The sequence below is a fragment of the Crinia signifera genome, chromosome 2, assembly GCF_055691185.1.
Source record: "Crinia signifera chromosome 2, ASM5569118v1, whole genome shotgun sequence".
In the NCBI taxonomy this organism is placed as follows: Eukaryota; Metazoa; Chordata; class Amphibia; order Anura; family Myobatrachidae; genus Crinia; species Crinia signifera.
In genome coordinates, this window is record NC_139218.1 from 217,813,622 (window position 1) to 217,837,109 (window position 23,488).

Genomic DNA, 23,488 nt, shown 5'->3' on the forward strand with positions numbered 1-23,488 from the left:
TATAGCGCACTCTGAACCTCCTATCTATATTTTTTTTTTTTTTTTTTTTATCTGTTATTTTATTCACAGGAGGCAAGGAATAACTGGAAAATTCACCAGTGAATTGGATGACCATATAACCTGCAGAAGAAGTTAGATACCTGTTGATTTAAGTAATCCACGCTTGCCTACCTGACCCTCTCCATGAGGGAGAAAATGCACGTGGGCTTCCCTGGTAATGTATGATTGCCATCACTTGTGGTGAAACACCTTTCTTTATCAATGAAGTAGCTGACCACAGGTGCTGGCAGTCATACATTACCAGGGAAGTCCAGGAACAGAGCATTTTCTGCCACATGGAGAGGGTCAGGTAGGCAAGTATGAAGTAATAAAGAAGTGGGTAACTACGTTAACCGTAGGAGGCGCAGAGGTGTGAGTGGCTTTGTCAAGCTGCAGTACGGTGGTGGGGAGTGTCAATCCCCAAGATAAATGTGGAAAAAAGGGGGGGGTTGACTGCGCTGATATCCAATATTTAACAAAATTAATACTTAGACATTTCGAGTACATATATATATATATATATTTTTTTTTATTATTATTATGATTCTAAACAATATAAACTTCACAACATTATAGGTCAGATATTGGCCATTCAAAAACTTTAAAAATAGGGGGAGGGGAAAGCGAATTTAAAATTGACTGAACTGGTGAATATTGTAAGTCCATACGGTACCGTATTTTTGGAGAAACCGATCCAAATTCCTCTTATGTAGATTTGCCAGGAAAGAATCGGGGGTTGCCTCTGGGTGATGGTGCGGCCCAGGATGGTGTCCACAATGAATCAGGGGTTGCCTCTGGGTGATGGTGTGGCCCAGGATAGTGTCCACAGTGGTGTAGATTGTCAGAGGATCAGGATAGGAACACTCTGCAGTGTTTCTGGACTTTCTTTGTATTCAGTCTGATTAAACCACCAATGCGTTTCACTCCACTAGGGAGCTTTTTCAAGGTGTGAAGTAATGTCTAAGGGCAGTATTCAATGACAATATTTTCTCCGTGCATGGCGAGAGATTTTTTCTCTCGCCGTGCACTCGCCGTGTTCCGGAGCCTCCTGCTCCCACTATTCAACGTATGTAAGACTCGCCGCCACTCGCGGCGAGTCTTAACCCCTGCAGCGGACGAGCGTCCGCGGCAGGGAGCCGTGGGACGGTGGCATCCAGGGAGATTAAAGTCTCCCTGGATGCCCCAGAACATATGTGGAGGGTAGGGGGCCCCCCCCGGGACCCAGGCAGCACAGGCTGCCCCCCCCTATAGCCAGCGGGGGACCCAGTATTCACTGTACCCGAATGTGCATCGGGTGCAGTGAATATATGAATATCTAATGAGCGGCTCGAGCGCTCCGGCCCCCTGCTGGCTGCACTGTGTAAAAAAAAAAAAAAAAAAAATTTTAAAAAAAATATTTTTTTTTTATTAAATATATATTCATGTGCTATAAGCACATGAATAAAAATAACATGCCCCTTCACAGAAAAAAAAACCTGATTTTTTTTTTTACACCAAAATTAAAAAAAAAACCCTTTTAGATTAAAAGTTCACATTCCAGCTCTCCATCAAAAGATGGAGAATTTCTACACGGAGAGAGACGGCGAAAATTACTTAAAAAGACGGCGAATATTTCACATTGAATAGGGTTGCTCGCTTTTGGAGAGCAAAAGTCTCCATCCAAGGCGAGAAAAGCACAAACTCTCCATAAAACACGGAGAATTTTTCTCATTGAATACTGCCCTAAGTATACAAATATGTATCTGAATTTATGGATACAGTATATACTAAACGCAACTACATATTAAGCTAGAATTTATCTCAGATGGCCAACCCTAGGATCTCCGATATCCACAAGGAAGATACAAAAATGTATTCCCTACCCTAATTGAATTATGGGGAGAATTGTGTATGTATCTAGTCTCCGAAACACTGTAATTTGTTGGCAGTGAGTGAAACGACATCTTACCTCTCTGTCTCACATGCACAAACAGAGGCAAGTATTTGTGCATGTTTGTTTAAGGTAGCAGACTAGCTTCCGAAGCATTAGCTTTGAGTGGGCTTACTAGTATCTATATATCTTTCTGATTATATAATTCATTTTAACATTGGTATATTAGTTGACTGGTGAGAAGGAAGCAATAACTTGTTTATATCCATCCATCGGTCTTGAAAACGGAGTAAAATCCAAAACGTTGACCAGAACCCTTTTGTGGCGTGTTTTCTTTGAAAATTCCTGTGAGAGCTGCCATACCCCCTCCTCTGCATTGATTCTACACACCGCACCCTGGTCAGTTACCATCTCTATTGTTGGAGTGCCCAGTTTCCCAGAAATTAAAAAAATAGTGCACATGTCCTTAGCTGATCAATGTGGAACAAAGTAGTCCCCAGATATCTCTATTCAAATGCACTTGAAATAACTTTTTCTCACCGGCTGCTCCTAGAATATGCCTTACAGGCACCTGGATGGGTGGGTGAGATTTGTCTGGAAAAACAAACAGGAGCGCTCCATAGTGCGTGTATCAGCAGTATAAACGTTATTATTTCTTTAAAAATCTACTCTTTTTTTATATGTGGTATAAATCACGTACCAAGATCAGCAGTTACAGCATGTATCTCGAGGTGCATACTATGGAGAGATATCTATCTCAGTATATTACACTGTTTGACTATGCACTGTATATGATTATTTTATGTATGTAATATGTTTTACTGAATATTGGTGGTGTGAACATTTTCATCTGAACCCAATTAGAAGGTAACAAATAGAAACCAATTTCCCAAGTTTGGTGTTTTATTCAGTGAAATGTAATTACATTTTTATTTTTTGTGTTTTTACATTTTATGTTCAGTACATGGCTGTGCATTAAATACATGAGGGTATAATACAGAGTTAGGGTTTACCCAGGTAGGCCCTATCGACAGAGTACTAAAAATATATGCTTGGGTTGAGTTGAGGCACTAATTAATTATATTAAGTCAGCTAGAGAGGAGAGTGGGTTACATTTGGAGACAGAGATATGGTGCCAGTCGCACAGGACATTTAATCATTAACGCGGACCCTCAGGAGACTGACATAGCCTAAATTGGCATATTGGATGAGGGTGTGCTACCACACGACAACGAAATATGAACACACATTAGAGAGAGAGTTTTGACCTTGGTGTGGTGCACCACACCAAGGACAAAACTTTCTCTCTCTAGTGTGTTACATTTGGAGATTCCACTTGAGATCCATATTAAACACTCTGTTAGAGATTATATACTGCGACCAAAATGACTCAAATTTCTGGTGGCAAAGTTTATGAATGGTGTATCAGAAAGGAAATTGTTCCCGAATTAATTTGGGACCTCACAAACACCACTGATGGAGCTGTAATGACTGAAACGTCGTTTCTCTTTGGAGTATAACAACAAAAACTTGTTGATAAGCACAAGGGGGAGAATGTACTGTATTACGAATAGCAACGATTTGAACTTTGCTTTGTTACCTACAGTGGTGGATGTAAGGCCTAAAACTGAACGCAGGTGGAAAATTATCAGGCCTGGAAAGGAAAGCAATGAAAGAGCTGTGGAGCCCTTAGCTGTAAATGACATTCAATCCCAAACTAATGGAGTTCCTTCCACAGATATGGGATGAGATGGACAGTCTGGGTTTCAAGGAGAAGTTATGGAACCAAGTAGAAATTATAACTGATAAGGTAGTTCGCAAATTAGAACACTGGCATTATTTGGGTAGCTTAAGGATCTTGTATCTGGTATCTTTCCTGTACCTGTTGGCATAGAATCCTATAAAGCCTGGAGGGAGGTGGCAATTCAGCAGTTAGAAGAATGACATTACCCTGACCATGTAAAAAAGAGGACTGTATAATGTTTTTAAAGTAATCCTGATGCCACTGTAACTGACTATTTCCAGGCCTTGAAATATACCTATGGGACATTGGAAGATTAAGGAGATTTGGTTGATAGATTCAATCACACTGATCAGGAACAGGGGGAGAAGTTGTCTTGGTTTATAAGTAAATAGGGGAGCTCAAACAACTGACCCAGTGGCTCAACATTTGCGGTGTACTTCTGTGTTTTTAGAAAAGTCCTAACCTTAATGATCTAATTAAGGAAAATACCCATGAGGAGGCCCTGATGGCCAGCTGAGAGAACCCTAAATCACAAGCTCAAAGTGAACACAAATTGATACAGGAACAAAACAAATAGATGCATCTTCAGAAAGAGCTTTTGTTAGCCCTTTTAGGTATATTACAGGGTTTCCTAGGTAGGCTCCTGCTAATAAGTACTAAAACTTGGGTGGATCCACTTAACCAATTATATTAACAGTCAGTTACAGCGAAGAATGTTTCAAAAATATAGAGAAAAAAGTTGTGGTTTTTAAACCTTCTTAAAAATTGTAATGACGAAAAAAAAATTATTTTGGATATTAATTATAGTTTTTTCTCCCTTTAGCGGAATGGCCAAAAACAATGACTGGACTACCTAGTACCTCAGGAACTACGGCTAGCGTCGTTATTGTGCGTGGAAATAAGCTATATGTGGCCCATGTGGGAGACTCTGGTGTTGTATTTGGATTGCAGAATAGTCCCAAGGAACTGGTAAAGGCTGTAGAGGTGACTCAAGACCACAAACCTGAACTCCCCAGGGAAAGGGAGAGGATTGAAGGACTTGGTGGCAGGTACTGAATAATTACCTACTTCAATCAGTACATCTTAAAGGGACTGAGTTTGGTTCAACTTACAGTTTACACATTAAGTTTTCCTGTAATAAATGTTTCCTGGACATTTTGAGTGGATACAATCATCATGCATATAAATATATTGACAGGAAAACATGTGTTGCCATCCCTAGACTAAAAGTTCTGAACCAGTAATAAATTCTTGGGTGTATTTGATTCATATGGGATAACTTAGGGGTGGTTATACTGTGTACCATTGTAGAATTCTACACAGATGTCACTGGCAGTAAATGGACATTATGCTAAAAAAGCAGCCGTATACCCTCTGCAAAGAAAGGAAAATAATTTTGGGTACATTTCCAAATATATTACTGCTTTTCTTTTGTAATGAAAGTGATTACTGCTAAACTTTGTCATGTTTTATGTAGTGTAATTAATAAATCTGGCGTAAATAGAGTGGTGTGGAAAAGACCTCGTTTGACGCACAATGGCCCTGTGAGGAGGAGTACAGTGATTGATCAGATTCCATTTCTGGCAGTGGCACGTGCCCTTGGTAAGTGTTTTGAATTATTTGACTTGTGTAAAATAAAAACTTAATGTTTCAGTTTCGCAAATGTATTCAAGGCTGGTTTGTGTCTGTATAAAATGTGTGACATGTTCTGTGACTAGGAGCATTCCCACCAGCTGCATACATGATTGCTTATGTTGTCAGATGGCAGACCAGCTTACAGACACTAGTTTTCCTGCCAAAATCACTACTGTCGTGTTTTTTTTTTTTTTTCTTCTCTCCTTTGCTACCATTTGAAATTGGCTCCAGTGTTGCTACTCTCTTCAGTAGCGCAGTTATGCAAGCTGCTTTGGCAGATTATAGCAACCGTTCCCCCTCCTTTCCTGGCGGTACTGGGAGGAGTGAAAAAACTGTTGCTGGTTGGCCTGGGAAGCATGCTCTGCGTTCCTCCTGACAATGCCCTTGGCAATCTCCATCTTCAGGCAGTTTGGCAATGGACACACTCCTAACTGCTTACACATCCCAGGGTGGCCAACTTGTCCTCCAGTGTAATTTCTCCTCATACTTCACAGTTCAATGTGTAGCTTTAATATATTGGGGAGGACAGAAAAAGGGTGTGTCTGGTTGGTGCACCAAAAGGGAATTTAATAATAAAACATGACTTTTATTGGTTTCATTAAAATAGTTGTGAAGATATATTTAAAAAAAAAAAACACGAAAAACACATAGGACAACATTGAGTGATTTAAAAAGGATATAATATATCCTCACCTAGTGGGACCCCACTTCACACTGTCCCTGAATAATTTTATAAAGCACGGTGGTTGAAATTTAAGAGTGGAAAGGTTATGTCTGGTATTGACAGTTTTACAGTGTGTATGCTTATCCAGGATGTAACAATTATCAGATACAATGTATATATTCCTGGGGCTCACTATGCAGTAGCGATAAGCGCCTGAACACGGGTGTGATCCCGTTTCAGCGCTACCGCTGGCTGGCTGGAGCTGCTAGTTCCACAGCCTGTGTTGACCGCAGAGCTGTGTCTGAGGTGTGCCGCCGTGCACTACCTCGCTCTTGCGTGTCAGATCAGACAGGAGTGTACACGGCTCTTGCGCTAGAGTCCGTGTCACTGTACTACAGGGAACAGTGTGCTACGGATACCCTGTGTCTCCACCGGCCTAAACAAATCAAAATACAATCTTATGGGGGGGGGGGGGGGGGAAGGGAAGTGGGGTTTAACACACTAGGTGTGCAGTCAAGCGTACGCTTTTGCAAGAGCTTCTTCTGGTCCTGAAGAAGCTCTTGCGAAAACGTACGCTTGACTGCACACCTAGTGTGTTAAACCCCACTTCCCTCCCCCCCCCCCCCCATATGATTGTATTTAGATTTGTTTAGGCCAGTGGAGACACAGGGTATCCGTAGCACACGGTTCCCTGTAGTACAGTTACACGGACTCTAGCGCGAGAGCCGTGTACACTCCTGTCTGATCTGACACGCAAGAGCGAGGTAGTGCACGGTGGCACACCTCAGACACAGCTCTGCGGTCAACACAGGCTGTGGAACTAGCGGCTCCAGCCAGCCAGCGGTAGCGCTGAAACGGGATCACACCCGTGTTCAGGCACTTATCGCTACTGCATAGTGAGCCCCAGGAATATATACATTGTATCTGATAATTGTTACATCCTGGATAAGCATACACACTGTAAAACTGTCAATATCAGACATAACCTTTACACTCTTAAATTTCAACCACCCTGCTTTATAAAATTATTCAGGGACAGTGTGAAGTGGGGTCCCACTAGGTGAGGATATATTGTACACTTTTTAAATCACTCAATGTTGTCTTATGTGTTTTTCGTGTTTTTTTTTTATATCTTCGCAACTATTTTAATGAAACCAATAAAAGTCATGTTTTATTATTAAATTCTCTTTTGGTGCACCAACCAAAGACACCCTTTTTCTGTCCTCCCCAATATTCATTCTGTGTCTATGGCAGCACACCCTTGCATATTGAAATATTGAATACTAATAGTGCACAAAGAGGGTCCACAAGCATAATAAGTTTGTGATTTCTGTGCGACTGGCACAGCTCTCCCCAATCTCCGTGTAGCTATAATAGTCTGTCTCTATGCTGCACTTATATGGTAAGTACAAGCATCCTGTTTGCTTTAATTGCACAGGTTGCAAGAGAGACTTTTGGTGTTTGTGCTAAATATAAATGGTGACTTGGCTTAAGCAGCTGTATGTTGGGCAGTTGAAAATGCTTTCTAATCTTGTTGTCCAAGGTCCGGTTAGGCAGCTACAACAGATTAACAGCAGAATTTCTTATGGTTTAAGTACCTTGCTCTTCTATCCTACCATAGCCACAATCCTTTGAATGGAAGACATTGGGCCTTATTCTAGTTCACTCTTTCTGACAAATTCCTTCTTAGATGGACAAAACCATGTGCACTGCAGGGGGGGCAGATGTAACTTGTGCAGAGAGAATTAGATTTGTGTGAGGTATTTTGTTTCTGTGCAGAGTAAATACTGGCTGCTTTATTTTTACACTGCAATATAGATCTCACTTTGAAGTAAAACCCCACCCAAATCTAATTCTCCCTGCACAAGTTACATCTTTTGTCCATCTAAGAAGGAATTTGTCAGACAGAGTGAAGTAGAATAAGGCCCATTGTGATCTTTTTACCGTATCTCTTCCCACTTTCCCATCTTACTTCACCCACAACCTTAATTTCCCTCCAGGCCTTGAATCCCAAGATCTCCGATGTGGGTTGGTACAAAGAAAACCAATTAATTCACTAGGGAAATATTACAATTCAATAATGGATTAAGATTACCATTAACAGGTGTTTTGAAAGTGCTTTTTTGTTAAAGTAATATATATAAAAATGAGACAAAATCTGCACCTAAGCAATACAATTTATTTTTTATAAAACATGACCAATAAATATTACCTAAAGATCATTCTAAAACTAGTCCTAAATTATTAACGTAAGGTGCTCTTCAATAAACAGTGTTGCCGAATATAATTTAAATAGAATACAGTAATTAAAATGTATTCCCAGTGGGATCCTCCTAAAGGAGGATGCTATGTCCACAGAAGTCTTTTTATATATCGCAGCAATTTAGATGCAAAGTGTAGAAGTCTTATCAGTATGAACTAATGTAGCTGTGTGTGTGAGGCTACAGATTCTGGCAGGCATCTGTTCAAAGCTTTCAATTAGTGAGCTTATAAGTATTACTGGTATTATAATTTGAACAGTCCACCTCCGCAAAGGTATTACACGGCTTCCATGGCATAATGAAATTCTCTGCAGTGCTAATGCAATTTTGACGTACCCCACCACATTATCAAATAAGGAACTTTATGCAGTATTTATTGGATATGTTGTATCCCTTTTATTACAAGTGGAGGGGTTGTGGTTTTTCATTGAAGATGTTTGATCTAGTTCCAGTACTCTGTCTGCCCATTGGTTCCTTCTGAAAGAGTGATTTTTTTGACTTTTTTCCAAGACTTCTGGGTACATATGCAGTTGTCACATTAGAATTGCACAAGCTTGGGGGCCTAGGCAAATCCCTGGATCCTTCCTAGTGGGAAATGGTTTGGCTGCTCACACCTATATCCAAACAAAGCATTTTGTTTAGATAAATCTGTGGTATAGGTTTCCACGTGTTCTTGGCAAAATGTTTGCTTGTACTGTGGCATATCTGGTGATGCCTTAAAATCCAATTATTTTGGAAGGATGTTATTTCTGTGCCCAGGGAAGTCATGGGGGAATACGCTCTGTGGTAGGTTTTGCTGGGGCAGGACAAACCTGCCCTAGCAACACCCACCACTCAAGGGGTTAATTCCTGTATTACAAATCAGTTGTTCATGTCATACTGTGCAAATGGAAAATGCTACTGCTGTCTATAGGAATTAGTCTTGAAATGGGCAGTGCATTTTAGAGAAAGAAAGCCCTTTCTTAGTGAATTTACCTAGCAAAAGGATTGCTTATTGTTCTGTTTGGGTTTTCTTTAGGTGATCTGTGGAGTTATGACTTCTACAGTGGAGAGTTTGTGGTGTCTCCAGAGCCTGATACGAGTGTACACACAATTGATCCTCAGAAGCACAAGTTTATCATCATTGGTAGTGATGGCCTTTGGAACATGGTATCTGCACAAGATGCTGTCTCATTATGTCAGGACCAGGAAAAGACTAATGTATCTGTGAGTACTTGGTTGCTGTTCTAACCCCTGGCCCTCCAGCTGTTGTGGAACTAAACATCTCAGCATGCCCTGCCACAGATTTTATATAATGCATGGCTAAACTGGGGTGAGGCATACTTGGATGTGTAGTTCCACAACAGCTGGAGGGTCATGAGTTTGACATCACTGTTCATATGTATATATTTTTTTCATGTTTGCGCTCTTTACATTCTAACACATTCACTGTTTTTTTTTTGTTTGTTTTTTTGCCATTACCCACAAATTATTATTATGCAATGTTTTTAGATGACCATATATCTACTATGTGTTTTGGAAACATCAAATGCCAAAACATACTTATTTACACAAAATTTCTTAGACCCAAATATGCACAAGCAGAATTTCTGTGGTGACCTGCATCAGGGAGTCCCCACTGATTGCCTGGACTGGTGTGGGAACAAGGGTCCGGGTGTTATAATGCCAAAGTTCCGCGGCAATGAGGGAGGCCGTCCCTGAAAAGGCAAAACCATGCCTTGTAAACAATTGCATCTTTAACCCCTTCCTGACAGAGCCAGTTTTTGCGTTCCTGACAGAGCCCTTTTTTTCAAATCTGACATGTCTCACTTAAGTGGGGATAACTTTTTTTTGCTTTTACTTATCCCAGTGATTTTGAGATTGTTTTTTCGTGACACATTGTACTTCAAATTAGTGGTAAATTTGGGTCGATACAGTCTGTGTTTTTTTGTGAAAAATACCAAAATATCGTGAAAAAATGGAAAATTTAGCGATTTGCAAAATGTTAAATTTTCTACTTGTGAGACAAATAATCTTACCACTCAAAATAGTGAATAACTAACATAGACCATATGTCTACTTTATGTTGACATCATTATTTCAACTTCCTTTTAATTTTTTGGGACACTAGGAGGCTTACAATATGAATAGCAAATTCTCAAATTTTCAAGAAAATTTCAAACACTGATTTTTTTAGGGACCAGTTCAGTTCTGATGTGACTTTGAGGGACTTGTATGTGAGACACCCCCATAAATGATGCCATTTCAAAAACTGCACCCCTCACAGTATTCAAAACAGCATTTTGGAAGTTTGTTAACCCTTTAGGTGTTTCACAGGAATTAAAACAAAGTGTAGGTGAAATTTCAAAATTTCTTTTTTTTTGCAGATTTGCAATTTTAATACATTTTTCTAAGGAACACAGTACATTTTACTAGAGAAATGTGACTGAAAATTGATTCCCCCAATTCTTTTGTTTTCATAAATATCCTATATGTGGCCCTAGTGTGCACGGTGACCAAACCACAGGCTTCATAATAGAAGGAGCACCTACTTGATTTTGGAGCCTCCTTTTTATGAGATTATTTTTTAGGCACCATGTAGGTTTCTAGGCACCATAAGATGCTAAAAGTTAGGAACCCCCCCACAAGTGACCCCATTTTGCAAACTACACCCCTCAGGGAATTCATCTAGGGGTATAGTGTACATTTCAAACTCCCAGGGGTTTCACCAATTGTGGTACAACTGGGCAGTGAAAATGAAAAATTATTTTTTTTACACAAAAATGCAGTTCTGGCTCAAAATTTTTCATTTTCAGAAGGTATGAAGGAGAAAAAGCACCCCAAAATCTGTGCCCCAATTTCTCCCGAGTACGGCAATGCCTCACATGTGACCAAAAAATACCAGTTGGGTGCATGGCAGGACTCAGAACGGAAGGAGTGATTTTTGGATTTTGCAGCTCAGATTCTGGTGGAATTTTGGTGGGTGCTATGTCGCATTAGCAAGACCCCCCAAGCACCAATACAGTGGAACCCCCCCACAAGTCACCCCATTTTGCAAACTACACCCCTCAGGGAATTCATCTAGGGGTATAGTGTACATTTCAAACCCCCAGGGTTTTCACCAATTTTGATACAAGTGGGCAGTGAACATGAAAAATTACATTTTTTACACAAAAATGCAGTTCTGGCTCAAAATTTTTCATTTTCAGAAGGTATGAAGGAGACAAAGCACCCCAAAATCTGTGCCCCAATTTCTCCCGAGTACGGCAATGCCTCATGTGTGACCAAAAAGTGGCAGGACTCAGAAGGGAAGGAGTGATATTTGGATTTTGCAGCACAAATTCTGGTGGAATGATGGTGGGTGCTATGTCGCATTAGCAAGACCCCCAAAGCACCAATACAGTGGAACCCCCCCACAAGTGACCCCATTTTGCAAACTACACCCCTCAGGGAATTCATCTAGGGGTATAGTGTACATTTCAAACCCCCAGGGGTTTCACCAATTTTGATAAAACTGGGCAGTGAACATGAAAAATTACATTTTTTTACACAAAAATGCAGTTCTGGCTCAAAATTTTTCATTTTCACAAGGAATGAAGGAGACAAAGCACCCCAAAATCTGTGCCCCAATTTCTCCCGAGTACGGCAATGCCTCACATGTGACCAAAAAATACCAGTTGGGTGCATGGCAGGACTCAGAAGGGAAGGAGTGATTTTTGGATTTTGCGGCTCAGATTCTGGTGGAATGAATGGTGGGTGCTATGTGGCATTAGCAAGACCCCCGAAGCACGGTGAAATTATGAACCTAATATTCCATAGATGTGTGGTATATTTTAAAACACTCCTTTATACATAGGCCGGGTTTGTCGGGGCAAGTGTCACACTGGAAAATAGTTTGCTTTCTTATTCCCTTTTTATAGCAAACTTTGCACCTTTTTTGTGTCCTGCCCTTTTTTCCAGTGGAGGGGATTTCATCAGGAAAATGCTGCCCTGGTACAATACGGGGGCCAGTACTAGAAGTACTGGGGCCCTCTGCCTGCTGGTTCCCAAATATTAGGCCCTTTATGACTTCCTCTTGAAAGTGCATAAATGTCCCCCTCTGGCCGGTAGAACGGAATAGCACGTAAGCGTTATACAGTGCCATCTGGATGATATACACGGCCACCTTCTTGTACCAGATTTTTGTTTTCCGCAGGGCACTGTACGGCTTCAGTACCTGATCTGAAAGATCCACTCCGCCCATGTACCTATTGTAATCCAGGATACAATTAGGTTTGGAGGTGTGGGTACTGGTACCTCGTACAGGGACGGAGGTGGTACTGTCTCCGTGAATTGTTGTCAGTATAAGGACATCCCTCTTGTCCTTATATTTGACCAACAACATATTTTCGTTGCATATTCCCCTGCTTTCACCCCTTCTCATTACTTGGGCAATGTGCGTTTTTGGGAGGCCTCTTTGGTTCTTGCGCACAGTACCGCAAGCTGCTGTACCTCTTGAACCAAGGGCCTTAAACAGGGGGATGCTAGTGTAAAAGTTATCCACATAGAGGTGATAACCTTTATCCAGGAAGGGGTGCACTAAATCCCAGACAATTTTCCCACTAACACCTACGAGGGAGGGGGGGCATTCTGGCGGTTGAATTCTTGAATCCTTCCCTTCATAAACCCTAAACCTGTGGGTGTACCCTGAGGTGCTTTCACACAGTTTATACATTTTTATGCCATACCTTGCCCTCTTACTGGGAAGGTACTGGCGGAATTTAACCCTTCCTTTAAAATGTATAAGGGACTCGTCGATACAAATAAATTTTTCAGGGATGTACACCTCTTCAAATTTGGCACTGAAATGATCAATGACCGGCCTGACTTTGAATAGCCGGTCAAAGGTGGGATCATCTCTGGGTGGGCACTGTGCATTATCGGTGTAATGTATAAATTTAAGAATTGTCTCAAATCGAGTCCGGGGCATGGCCATACGGTAAAATGGAGTACTGTACAGAACATCTGTACTCCAATATTGCCTAATTTCTGGCTTTTTTACTATGCCCATATGAAACACCAGACCCCAAAACGTCATCATCTCTACTGCATCTACAGGGGTCCACCTAGCAAATGATGACGTGGGGTTTTGAGCAATAAACTGCTGGGCATATAAATTAGTTTGGTCCACCATTAAATTTATAAAATCATCAGAGAAAAATAATTTGAAAAAGTCAATTTCTCTGAGACCTGTGGAATCAAATTGGATTCCTGGCATGGCCAAAAACTCAGGAACCTGGGGCTCAAAATTGTCTGGTGGTGGGGTCCATACTAGATCAATTATTGGGGGGGGAATCTCAGCTGATCTACGGGGGCGTCTTTGAGGGGGTCCCTCATCACCAGAGGAGGAAGAGGAGCTTAAGACGAATCCTTCAAATTCCCCGCTTGCATCACTGCCTGTGTCAGAGTCAGAGGCAAGCATGGCATATGCCTCCTCCACTGAATACATTCTCCTGGATGACTGGGAGGACATTTGGGAGGACATTTGGGATGCCATTTTTATTTTTGTGTTACTGGTAGTGAAATGTTTCAACACGTGTATAGTGTAGGGGGGGGTACAAACTTTATTTCAATCCGGGGGGTATGTAGTGTGTATGTGGTGCAGAAAAAAAAAAATACTTTATACCAATAAAAAAAAAAAAAATGAAGGGGTTAAAAATAAAAAATTGAAGGGGTTAAAAAAAAAAAAAAAAAAGGTCCTGCGCCAAAAATTGAGCACAGATGTTGGTCAGTAACGTCTGTCACTGAACAGCGCTCAAAGGCAACAGGAATCTGATCAAAAAAAAAAAAAAAATTGATCAACCCTGTGCCGAAAAAGCTGATCAGTGATGTACGTCACTGATCGGCGCACAGTGGCCACAGGACACCCACAAAATCAGTGTGTGTAAAAAAAAAATTAAAAAAAGACCCCACAGCACTCACAAAAAAAAAAAAAGGTGATCAGTGATGCGACACTGATTACCAGTGAGGGACAGCAGGTGCACAACCTTTGGTGCAACTGACAGTGCAACTGGCAGCAACTGACAGGTATATATATAAAAAAAAACCTCTGCGCCCCCAAAAAGTTGCTGATCAGCACAGATATACTGATCAGCACAAAAGGGGGGGTAGCAGACACAAAATATACACTCTCTATCACTCTCTGTCACTATCTCTCTCTATCTCTCTATCTCTCACTATCTCTCACTATCTATCACTCTAGGACACTGCAGCAGCAGCACTGACAGTTATATGTATAAAAAAAAACTGCACGCCCAAAAAGGGGGGGTAGCAGACACAAAATATACACTCTCTATCACTCTCTGTCACTATCTCTCTCTATCTCTCACTATCTATCACTATCTATCACTCTATGACACTGCAGCAGCAGCACTGACAGTTATATATATAAAATAAAACCCCTGCACCCCCAAAAAGGGGGGGTAGCAGACACAAATCTCTCTATCTCTCTACCTCTCACTATCTATCACTATCTATCACTATCTATCACTGTATGACACTGCAGCAGCAGCACTGACAGTTATATATATATATAGAAAACCCCTGCACCCCCAAAAAGGGGGGGTAGCAGACACAAAATATAGCTCTCTCTGTCACTATCTCTCTATCTCTCTCTATCTCTATCTCTCTCTCTCTATCTCTCTATCTCTCTATCACACTGCAGCAGCAGCAGGAAGTCTCAGGAAGTCAGATCCAGGAAGCGTCCAGCACGCTACAAGCAGTGATAAGGTGATCAGGTAAGGTATTTGCAAGGATCAGGTAAGTATTAGCAAGGATCAGGTCGGTATTCACGGCAGGCAGGCACGGTGACCGTTCTGCACGCTATTCCAGACCGGAATGGCGTCTGCAGCGCAGTCACCGTCAGTTTAAATGTCGCGCCTTGGCTGTGATTGGTCCGTGGGTCCCACGGACCAATCACAGCCTTGGGGGCAGGTGGGGTGAGGGTGGGGTGAGGTGTCATCGTCACCGATGACCCCCTCATGCCCCCTGACGCCCGGCAGTGATTGACACCTGTGTTACCGAGCGTCCGATTCGCTGGTAACACAGGAAAACGCTGTGAATGGCTGTTCACACTGAACAGCCAATCACAGCGATCGCCGACGGGGGGGCGACATCGCAGCCCCCCCTGGGCATGCAGGGACATGTCTGCTGTCAGGGACAGCAGACATCGTCCCTCTGTCACTGCGTCTCGAGACGCAGTGACAGTTTAAACTCATGACGTACATTTATGCCATGTGTCGGGAAGTACCTCCCGGCCATGACGTAAATGTACGTCAAATGTCGGGAAGGGGTTAAACAAAATCTTAGTTTGGACAGCATCCCACATGGGTGCCAAACTTGGGTTGCATTACATCCAGCCCAAGGTCTTTAAATATATTTTTGTGTGTGCTCGTGGGATTTTCTCTCTGCAGAGCATTGAGGCTCATCTCTATGAAGAGCTTGCCTCATCCTTTGCGGAGAGGGTGTTATTAGTATGCTTTAATTAAAACCTATCAAATGGACCTGTCCCATATATTTTGTGGGCTGAACCAGTAGGTTTCCTGTCCAGTGACCTCTGAGACTGTGCCTAACGAATGTTAGTGAGGTACTTGCTTCATCAAGTACATTTTCATTTTTTTTACAGTTAATTTTCATTCTGTTTGAAAAATGGCTGCATTTTCGCATACAGAAAATGTTCACCTCTCCCTTACAATGTTGAAGAATTTGATTTGTTTATCCATTTATTCCAGGAAGAGTTTGGCCAGTCTTCAGCAAAAGTCCTTGTGAGTCGTGCACTGACACAGTGGCGACAGCGTATGCTCCGAGCAGACAACACTAGTGCCATTGTTATCTGTATCTCCCCTCCATCAGACAAACCGAAGTCTTGTGCTAATGAAGAACTATTTGTTAACTTATCTGATGGTCCACGCTACAACAGCCGGGATATGTACCTCATGTCAACATCACCATGCTCCACACCACCACTCAAGGTAGAGAACATGCAGGATAATCTTGGTGCTCTTACCTTGGAGGATTATCCTTTTAACTTTCAAAATAGTCTGTTTTACAGCTGTTTCCGACTGGCATTAATTACATACATTTTACTGGTGATTTTTAGTGGTTTGTTTTTAATAAAGATGTAAATGTTCAGGCTTAGAAAATGAGGTTACTCATTGGTATGGAATGGTCTTTTCAATGGACCAGCTCAAATTTATCAGTGTACCTTTTTAAATAAACCAAGAAAGACAGCTTGATATTGAGCACTGACTGAATTTTTCTGCACTGCAGCTGTACCAGAAAGGAGGAATGACCTGAACCCCTTTAGAATAAGTTCCAAAGAAAGACAACATATGGAACAGCGCTGTGCTGAATAAAGATACAATTTATTAAAAATGAACACAATATTGTGGCCCACAATTAAACAAACAAGACTTACAAACACATATTAAAAAATTAATCCACTCCCCATCTCGTTAAACCGGTTAGTTGAAGCATGCAATTTTAGGGATTTTTTCCTTTTTTAGATAACCAGTTAGTAGGGTTAATTTTAAGAGTCAGTCCCCACTTAATGTGCACATTAAAAGTGGTTAATACTTAAGTTAGATTCCAGAGGTGTCACAAAAGGTGGGCTCCGGCTTGCAGCCACCAACAAACTTCCTCGACCGCTGGTGCAGTCCTATTAAACAGTCATATCCGGGATATATTATCTGGTTCTGTCTATTGGCAGCCTGATGCGTCCCCTTGTCTCTTTGAGAGGACAAGGAGACGCATCAGGCTGCCAATAGACCGAACCTAATAATATCCCAGATATGACCGTTTAATAGGACTGCACCAGCGGTCGAGGAAGTTCGTTGGTGGCTTCAAGCTGCAAAAGGTGTCACCTTTTGTGACACCTCTGGAATCTAACTTAAGTATTAACCACTTTTAATGTGCACATTAAGTGGGGACTGTGACTTTCAAAATTAACCCTACTAACTGGTTATCTAAAAAAGGAAAAATCCCTAAAATTGCATGCTTCAACTAACCGGTTTAACGAGATGGGGAGTGGATTAATTTGTGTTTGTAAGTCTTGTTTGTCTAATTGTGGGCCACAATATTGTGTTCATTTTTAAGAAATTGTATCTTTATTCAGCACAGCGCTGTTCCATATTTTTTTTCTACCTTTTTAAATAAATGAACGTTTTACTACCTGAGCGAGTACCTTATTAAACATGATTTTTATACTGCTGGCAACACATTCAGGAAGAAAAAAAAGTACTAGGAGTCATGTACAATTTGGATTGGCATGTACATATTAATATAACTCCATTTTACCACACTTCCACCCTGCCCCAATATGGAAAAAGCACAATTTTAGGCTTCTGTATAGGTGTGCAATCTACTGTATGTCCCATTATACTTTTTTGTTCATTGCTGCATGGTTTTTTTAACTTGACCATGCAAGTATTAGGTTTCCTATGTAATGTAATATATTCTGTCTGTGTTCTTAAACATTTGTACAATGATAGTTAACTACTGCAATTACACGTTTCTAATGTTTTGTAAGGATATTAAAACTATAGCCACCTGATAAGATGGCCCACACCCTTATTTTTTATATGCTGTACATACAAAGCTTCTATTATGACAAAAATTATGTTGATGCAGTTAATGGTAATTGAATGTGTGTGTGTGTAAGCTGATCATTGAATAGACTTCTAATTCCATTGTTGTCTTAGCTTAGTATTAAGTTTGCCTATTTTTAATATCTGAAATCATAAAAATTGCTTTAAGTCTGTTTCATACATTGGTAAATCTATGTTAGTATGGTTTCTTTTACAATAAATCAAGAAAATTAAAGGTTCAATTGTGAAGAAAGGGGCTGTATTTAAAATGGAGTAATCTCACTAGAGATTTTACACACACATTTAGACAGACCACAACATAATGCCCCTTTTTTATTCATTTAAATAAAATCGTATTTGAACCCACTGGGAAACTAATCCATTTGTAAGGCTAAGAACACATTACAACTGCCTGTCTTATGAGTCATTTTAGGATTTTTTTTAGATCATAAAAGGGTATGTTGGCATTTAACACAATTGTGATATTTCTTTATATTTTGTGGCTTCTAATGAGTCTTTTATTTTATTTTAGCTGTTGGAAGATGATCCATGGTGGAGACTTACTCTTTCTGACCCTCTCCCAACCCTTATTCGTCGAAATGCCTTTTCTGATAGCTGTAGTAAATGGGTCTGTGAGTCAAGCAAATCTAAATCCCTTGTTGCATCATCTACAGTACGAGGGGATTCGGACAAGTCCGAAGAGAAGAGTAATCTTTCCCAGTGGGCTACTGGCTCCTCCAGCATCTCTCCTATATGTCTCTTTCCTGGGACCTCTTCACATGTTGGGACAAGAAGTTCAAAAATAACAGCTGCTAATTCTCTTAAAACTGAAATGGAAAAACTAGCATCGTTAAAAAGAACATTGGAGGAGTCGAACAGTGGCCCTGCAGTGAAAAAGCTGAGAAGAAACTTCACCAGAAATGGGGGGGTGCAGCCAGAAGGCCCATCGACCACTCCGAAGAGGAGGAGTGCAGACAGAGTGATTATGAGACGCAGCCTTAGAGGCCAGAAGAAACTTGGACATCCTTTATTACACCAGCCCAGAAAGAGTATATGTGTGTGCTAAATGCTCTCATGGTCTGACTTGTATAATGTGTCAATTTTATTAATTTTTATCTCCTGTCCTAGAAACCTAATGGAACAGATTATTATTTTTTAACTGTAATCCTTTGTGCTCTTTTCCTTTCGAGCCCTTTACATTCTGGAATATTCCTGAACTAAACAAACATTCTGCACAATTAGTTATCAAGTATCTTCCTTTCAGATGCAGGTTTATATAGACTTCAAAATCTATAGGTTTCCGATATGTCACTTTTTGTATTTACATGAGCCATTTTAGGGTCCCCGGCCTAATTTGGTTTCAAACAATTTTTTTAAAAGCTGTACATCCATGGCCAACTTATGGTATAACATTTTAATTTTATTTTCAAACCATTACCATGATCATATAATCAGAACATTATTCCTGGATTGTAGTAGAGCGGCTTTTTAAACTTGTAATTATGGTGAATGAATTTTCTTAGGCACATTATACTAGCCCATTGTACACAAGTGATTTGGGCGTAGTTAATTGCTTAACCCTAGTGGACCTTTTCGTAATGACGCATGTGAGGTTTTTAACATTGCAATCTTTTTATATTTAGCAAGACGTGGGGAACAGTCTTAAACATTTTCTCCCCCACCCATACAATGGCATGACTCCAGACTTTTACTATTCTAGCATAACAATAATTCCTGATAGGTGTGTAATGATCCCATCTAGAACAAAACAAAATGGCTGGAAAAGAACTGGGTTGGGGTAAAAGAAAAATAATCACCTTTTCATCTGGATTAATGCATTTGGGGTTCATTATCCAAGTTAGCAAAATCTAATGGCCATCCATCCTATGCCATGTTCCAACTGGTAAAATATTATACTAACCTCATAGGGATTTTTGGTTAAACACTTTGGGGGGTATGCAATCTGGGGTTACGGTTGCCTGTTCCCGCCGACAGCCATGATCCTGGCCCTTTTGCGGTCAGATCGACTGCATAACGACAGACGGGATTCAATGTCCTGCCTGCCGATGGGCGCAAAGGGGGCGTGGCCGTGAAAATGGCCATGGATTGTCGATCTACGTCCTGGATCACGACAATCCATGGCAGTTATCGTCAGAACGGGCTCGACAGCTTCTGAAGTCGGACCCGTTCTGACGTGATCCCACATCAATGCAGTTGTTAATGACAGCATTGATTAGGGAGCAGCCGCTATTTGCCACGTCGGAAATAGCTGCGGCACATTGCATACCCCCTAGTGATCATACAGATTTAAATGTAAAAACTGTCCCACATGGGTTTGTAAGTATACATAAATATACTGTAGTTTCCACCCAAAGAAATTATGGACAGAATAAGGTTGTAAGTAGTGTCACATACCATTAGTAACTTATAAGCTACCTTTTTGAATGGAGTAGGGAATACCTGGTCATTTTGTAGGGAAGTGTAAGTCACACTACAAATTGGCTGCAAGCCTAGTCTTTGTTTATTGTCTCTTATCAGATGTCAGTGTGCAAGCAGATTTGAATTAAGAAATAAAAATATTTTATAGATCAGTTCAAATAAATACTTATTTACATACCCACTCTTAAGAGATCATGAAATGACAGATTTTTTTTATTTTTGCCCCGCTTTACATTTTGACCGTTTCACTTTTGTAGCAGGGATATTTTACAACAGATATAACCTATTTTCATAAACACAACTATTCAGTATACAATAAATCACTAGCATTTTTAAATCATCCACTATATAAGGTCTAACCTTTTATAAAACATACAGAAATGTGCATATGCAGAAATGTTGGGTCTCTGATCTTTTTTTGTTCTGCCACTGGTTGGTACTTTTGCCTGGTTCTACAGTATAGTTAATGTTCTTTTTTTGTTAGTATTTTTAAATTATTTTTATTTTGTATTGTTTGCTGAAAATATCTCCTGAAAGCTTGCATGTAAAAGCATAATTCCTTAATATATGATTCTTTTTTTTCTTGTTCCACTGTCAAAATAACTTGCGCATTTACCATTAAACTTCCAAACTGAATTTATTTTACTTTAACCTGTTATGCAGGAGGTGGCGAAATATCATTTTATGACTTTATTTGTATATTATGTCCACATTTAATAAAATTCCTCAATAATTCAGTTTCCTTTTGATTTTATTACTTGTACAAAAATGTTTTGTAATATAGTGATTCCGGAATTAGGATTCCCCATATAACTTACTATGAATTTATGGTACTTGTGAGTTATCCGGGCTGCCGATTTCTAAATCGGGTCGGATCGGGCACATCGCATCGCATCGCATGCGACCATCGGATGCGATGCGATGCGATGACCCGATTTTTCCATAGGAATCAATGTTAAAATGGACTGAGTCCATTTTAACATGGAATTCAATGGGAAAAAGGGGTCCTTTTCATACCCCTACTATCCAAGTGGGCATGGAGTTGGATATAAACCTGTGGCGAGCGTAGCGAGCCACCGAGCCCGAAGCGTGGCGAGCGTAGCGAGCCACCGAGCCCGAAGCGTGGCGAGCATAGCGAGCCACCGAGCCCGAAGCGTGGCGAGCATAGCGAGCCCCGCGAGGGGACACAGAATACCGTCCCCTCGCGGGGCTCGCTTCGCTCGCCACGCTTCGGGCTCGGTGGCTCGCTACGCTCGCCACAGGTTTATATCCAACTCCATGCCCACTTGGATAGTAGGGGTATGAAAAGGACCCCTTTTTCCCATTGAATTCCATGTTAAAATGGACTCAGTCCATTTTAACATTGATTCCTATGGAAAAATCGGGTCATCGCATCTGATTGTATGCCTTAACTTAAGGCATACAATCAAAAAATCGGCAGCCCAGATAACTCACAAGTACCGAATTTATTTTCATAACTAAATGATCATTTCTCCTATATTTATATAATAGAAAAAAAAACTACAATTTCATAAAAGCTTGTATTATAGGTGATATTAACAGAAAATCTAAATAGAGCAATAGTTGCTGCAGCAAAACTGAATTATAACAGTACATTATAAAAGTATATACTAATTATAACATTTTACTAGGCCAACTTCTTTGAAGAGAAACTGTGGGATCAGTTACATGAGCTATCAATTGGCCCATCTCATCCTCCCCTTTGCCAGTGTAACATAAGGCCTTATTCTAGTTCACTCTTTGACAGAATCTTTCTTAGATGGACAAAACCATGTGCACTGCAGGGGGGCAGATGTAAAATGTGCAGAGAGAATTAGATTTAGGTGAGTTATTTTGTTTCTGTGCTGGGAAAATACTGACTGCTTTATTTTTACACTGCAATATAGATCTCACTTTGAAGTAAAACCCCACCCAAATATAATTCTCTCTGCATAAGTAACATCTGCCCCACCTGCAGTGCACATGGTTTTGTCCATCTAAGAAGGATTTTGTCAGAGTGAACTAGAATAAGGCCCATAGTACCTGACCCTGGAACCCATTATTCTTTCTAATGGCATCCTGACATCATATTGCAAGGTGATCAGAAATTTTCTATGATCTGTATCAATATATAGCAATCTGTAGCCCACTTTTTTTTTTTTAGCAGAAATATGAAATGCCTGACTCAATAGGCTCACAAATATCATGCATAGTGATGTAGGTGGTCTAACTTCCACTGATTCCACAATCCATATTGGAATATCACAGAGCGCTGATGAAATAAACCCTCAATCCCAGGCACACGTCCAGGTGTGTGTCCTGATGCCTTATAGGTTATAGTTACTATCTTATTAGTGACTGGTCAGCATAAACCATATAATCTGCAGCCCCTCTGTCTCAAAGGACGGGTGCACCAGGGCTACAGTGAGTCTCGTTCTCTTATACAGAGGCTGTCATGGCTCAATATATTTGAAGCTGGCCACACTGGCTATACTGTAGCTGTAATTAGGGACACACTGAATTGTTGTCCGTCCCATTCTAGCGAACAGCAGCCGCCACAGTCCGTTATACTTGTAGCTGGCTGCACAGGGTGTTCCCAGCTGGTGCCACGTATGTGGCTATCCATACCTGCAGCTTGTTGCGCTGTTCGCATGTACTCTCAGTGGCAAAGTTACTCGTGCAGTGGGAGACTTCCGGGAAGGTTTAGTTGTGGGAACCTGTGTCCTCGGAATAAAAAGAATCTTTATCCTTAATGTGCGTCACCACATTCTTTCACAAGTCAATGTAATTCACAGACCGGTCACGCTGGCCCTGCAGCACAGCCGATGCCAGCATGTCTGGCTGTATACATGCAACCTGCCGACTGCCCAAATACCAGCTACAAGGACTGATCTCACAACTGGACAAGAGAATTCAAATATTGGAGAAGAGAAAAATAGTTGGTGGCGTAGCACACGTACAATAACTAATATTTTATTAAAATTATTTATATATATATATATGTCATAAGTGTCAAGTTCGGTCAGGAACATGTTGGCATTTAATGTGGTTTTGCCTGGTGGTAAAATCCTTTTGGGCTCCAGTGCTCCATGCTTTGACTGTTCCAGGAATTCCCCATTGCAGTTTAACACCTAGGTATGGGTCATAGGGTCGACAAGAGGAAGGGAGAGAAAGAAGGCCAACCTGGGTTGGTTAGGAGCTCCTGCCAGGAGTGGTTTAATCAGAACCGCAGCT

General features: G+C 40.9%; 1 protein-coding gene across 1 annotated transcript in view; it reads left to right on the forward strand.

Moving 5' to 3' along the window:
* PPM1D (protein phosphatase, Mg2+/Mn2+ dependent 1D) overlaps nt 1-20,988 on the forward strand; it is a 29,023-nt gene extending 8,035 nt beyond the window's left edge. The window contains exons 2-6 of the mRNA XM_083173739.1: nt 4,477-4,702; nt 5,131-5,255; nt 9,232-9,419; nt 15,962-16,201; nt 18,348-20,988. Of these exons, the coding sequence (XP_083029865.1) occupies nt 4,477-4,702; nt 5,131-5,255; nt 9,232-9,419; nt 15,962-16,201; nt 18,348-18,881 (1,313 nt within the window). The 3' untranslated portion in view covers nt 18,882-20,988. The remainder of the gene's footprint in view (nt 1-4,476; nt 4,703-5,130; nt 5,256-9,231; nt 9,420-15,961; nt 16,202-18,347) is intronic.
* The last annotated feature ends 2,500 nt before the right edge of the window (nt 20,989-23,488 follow it).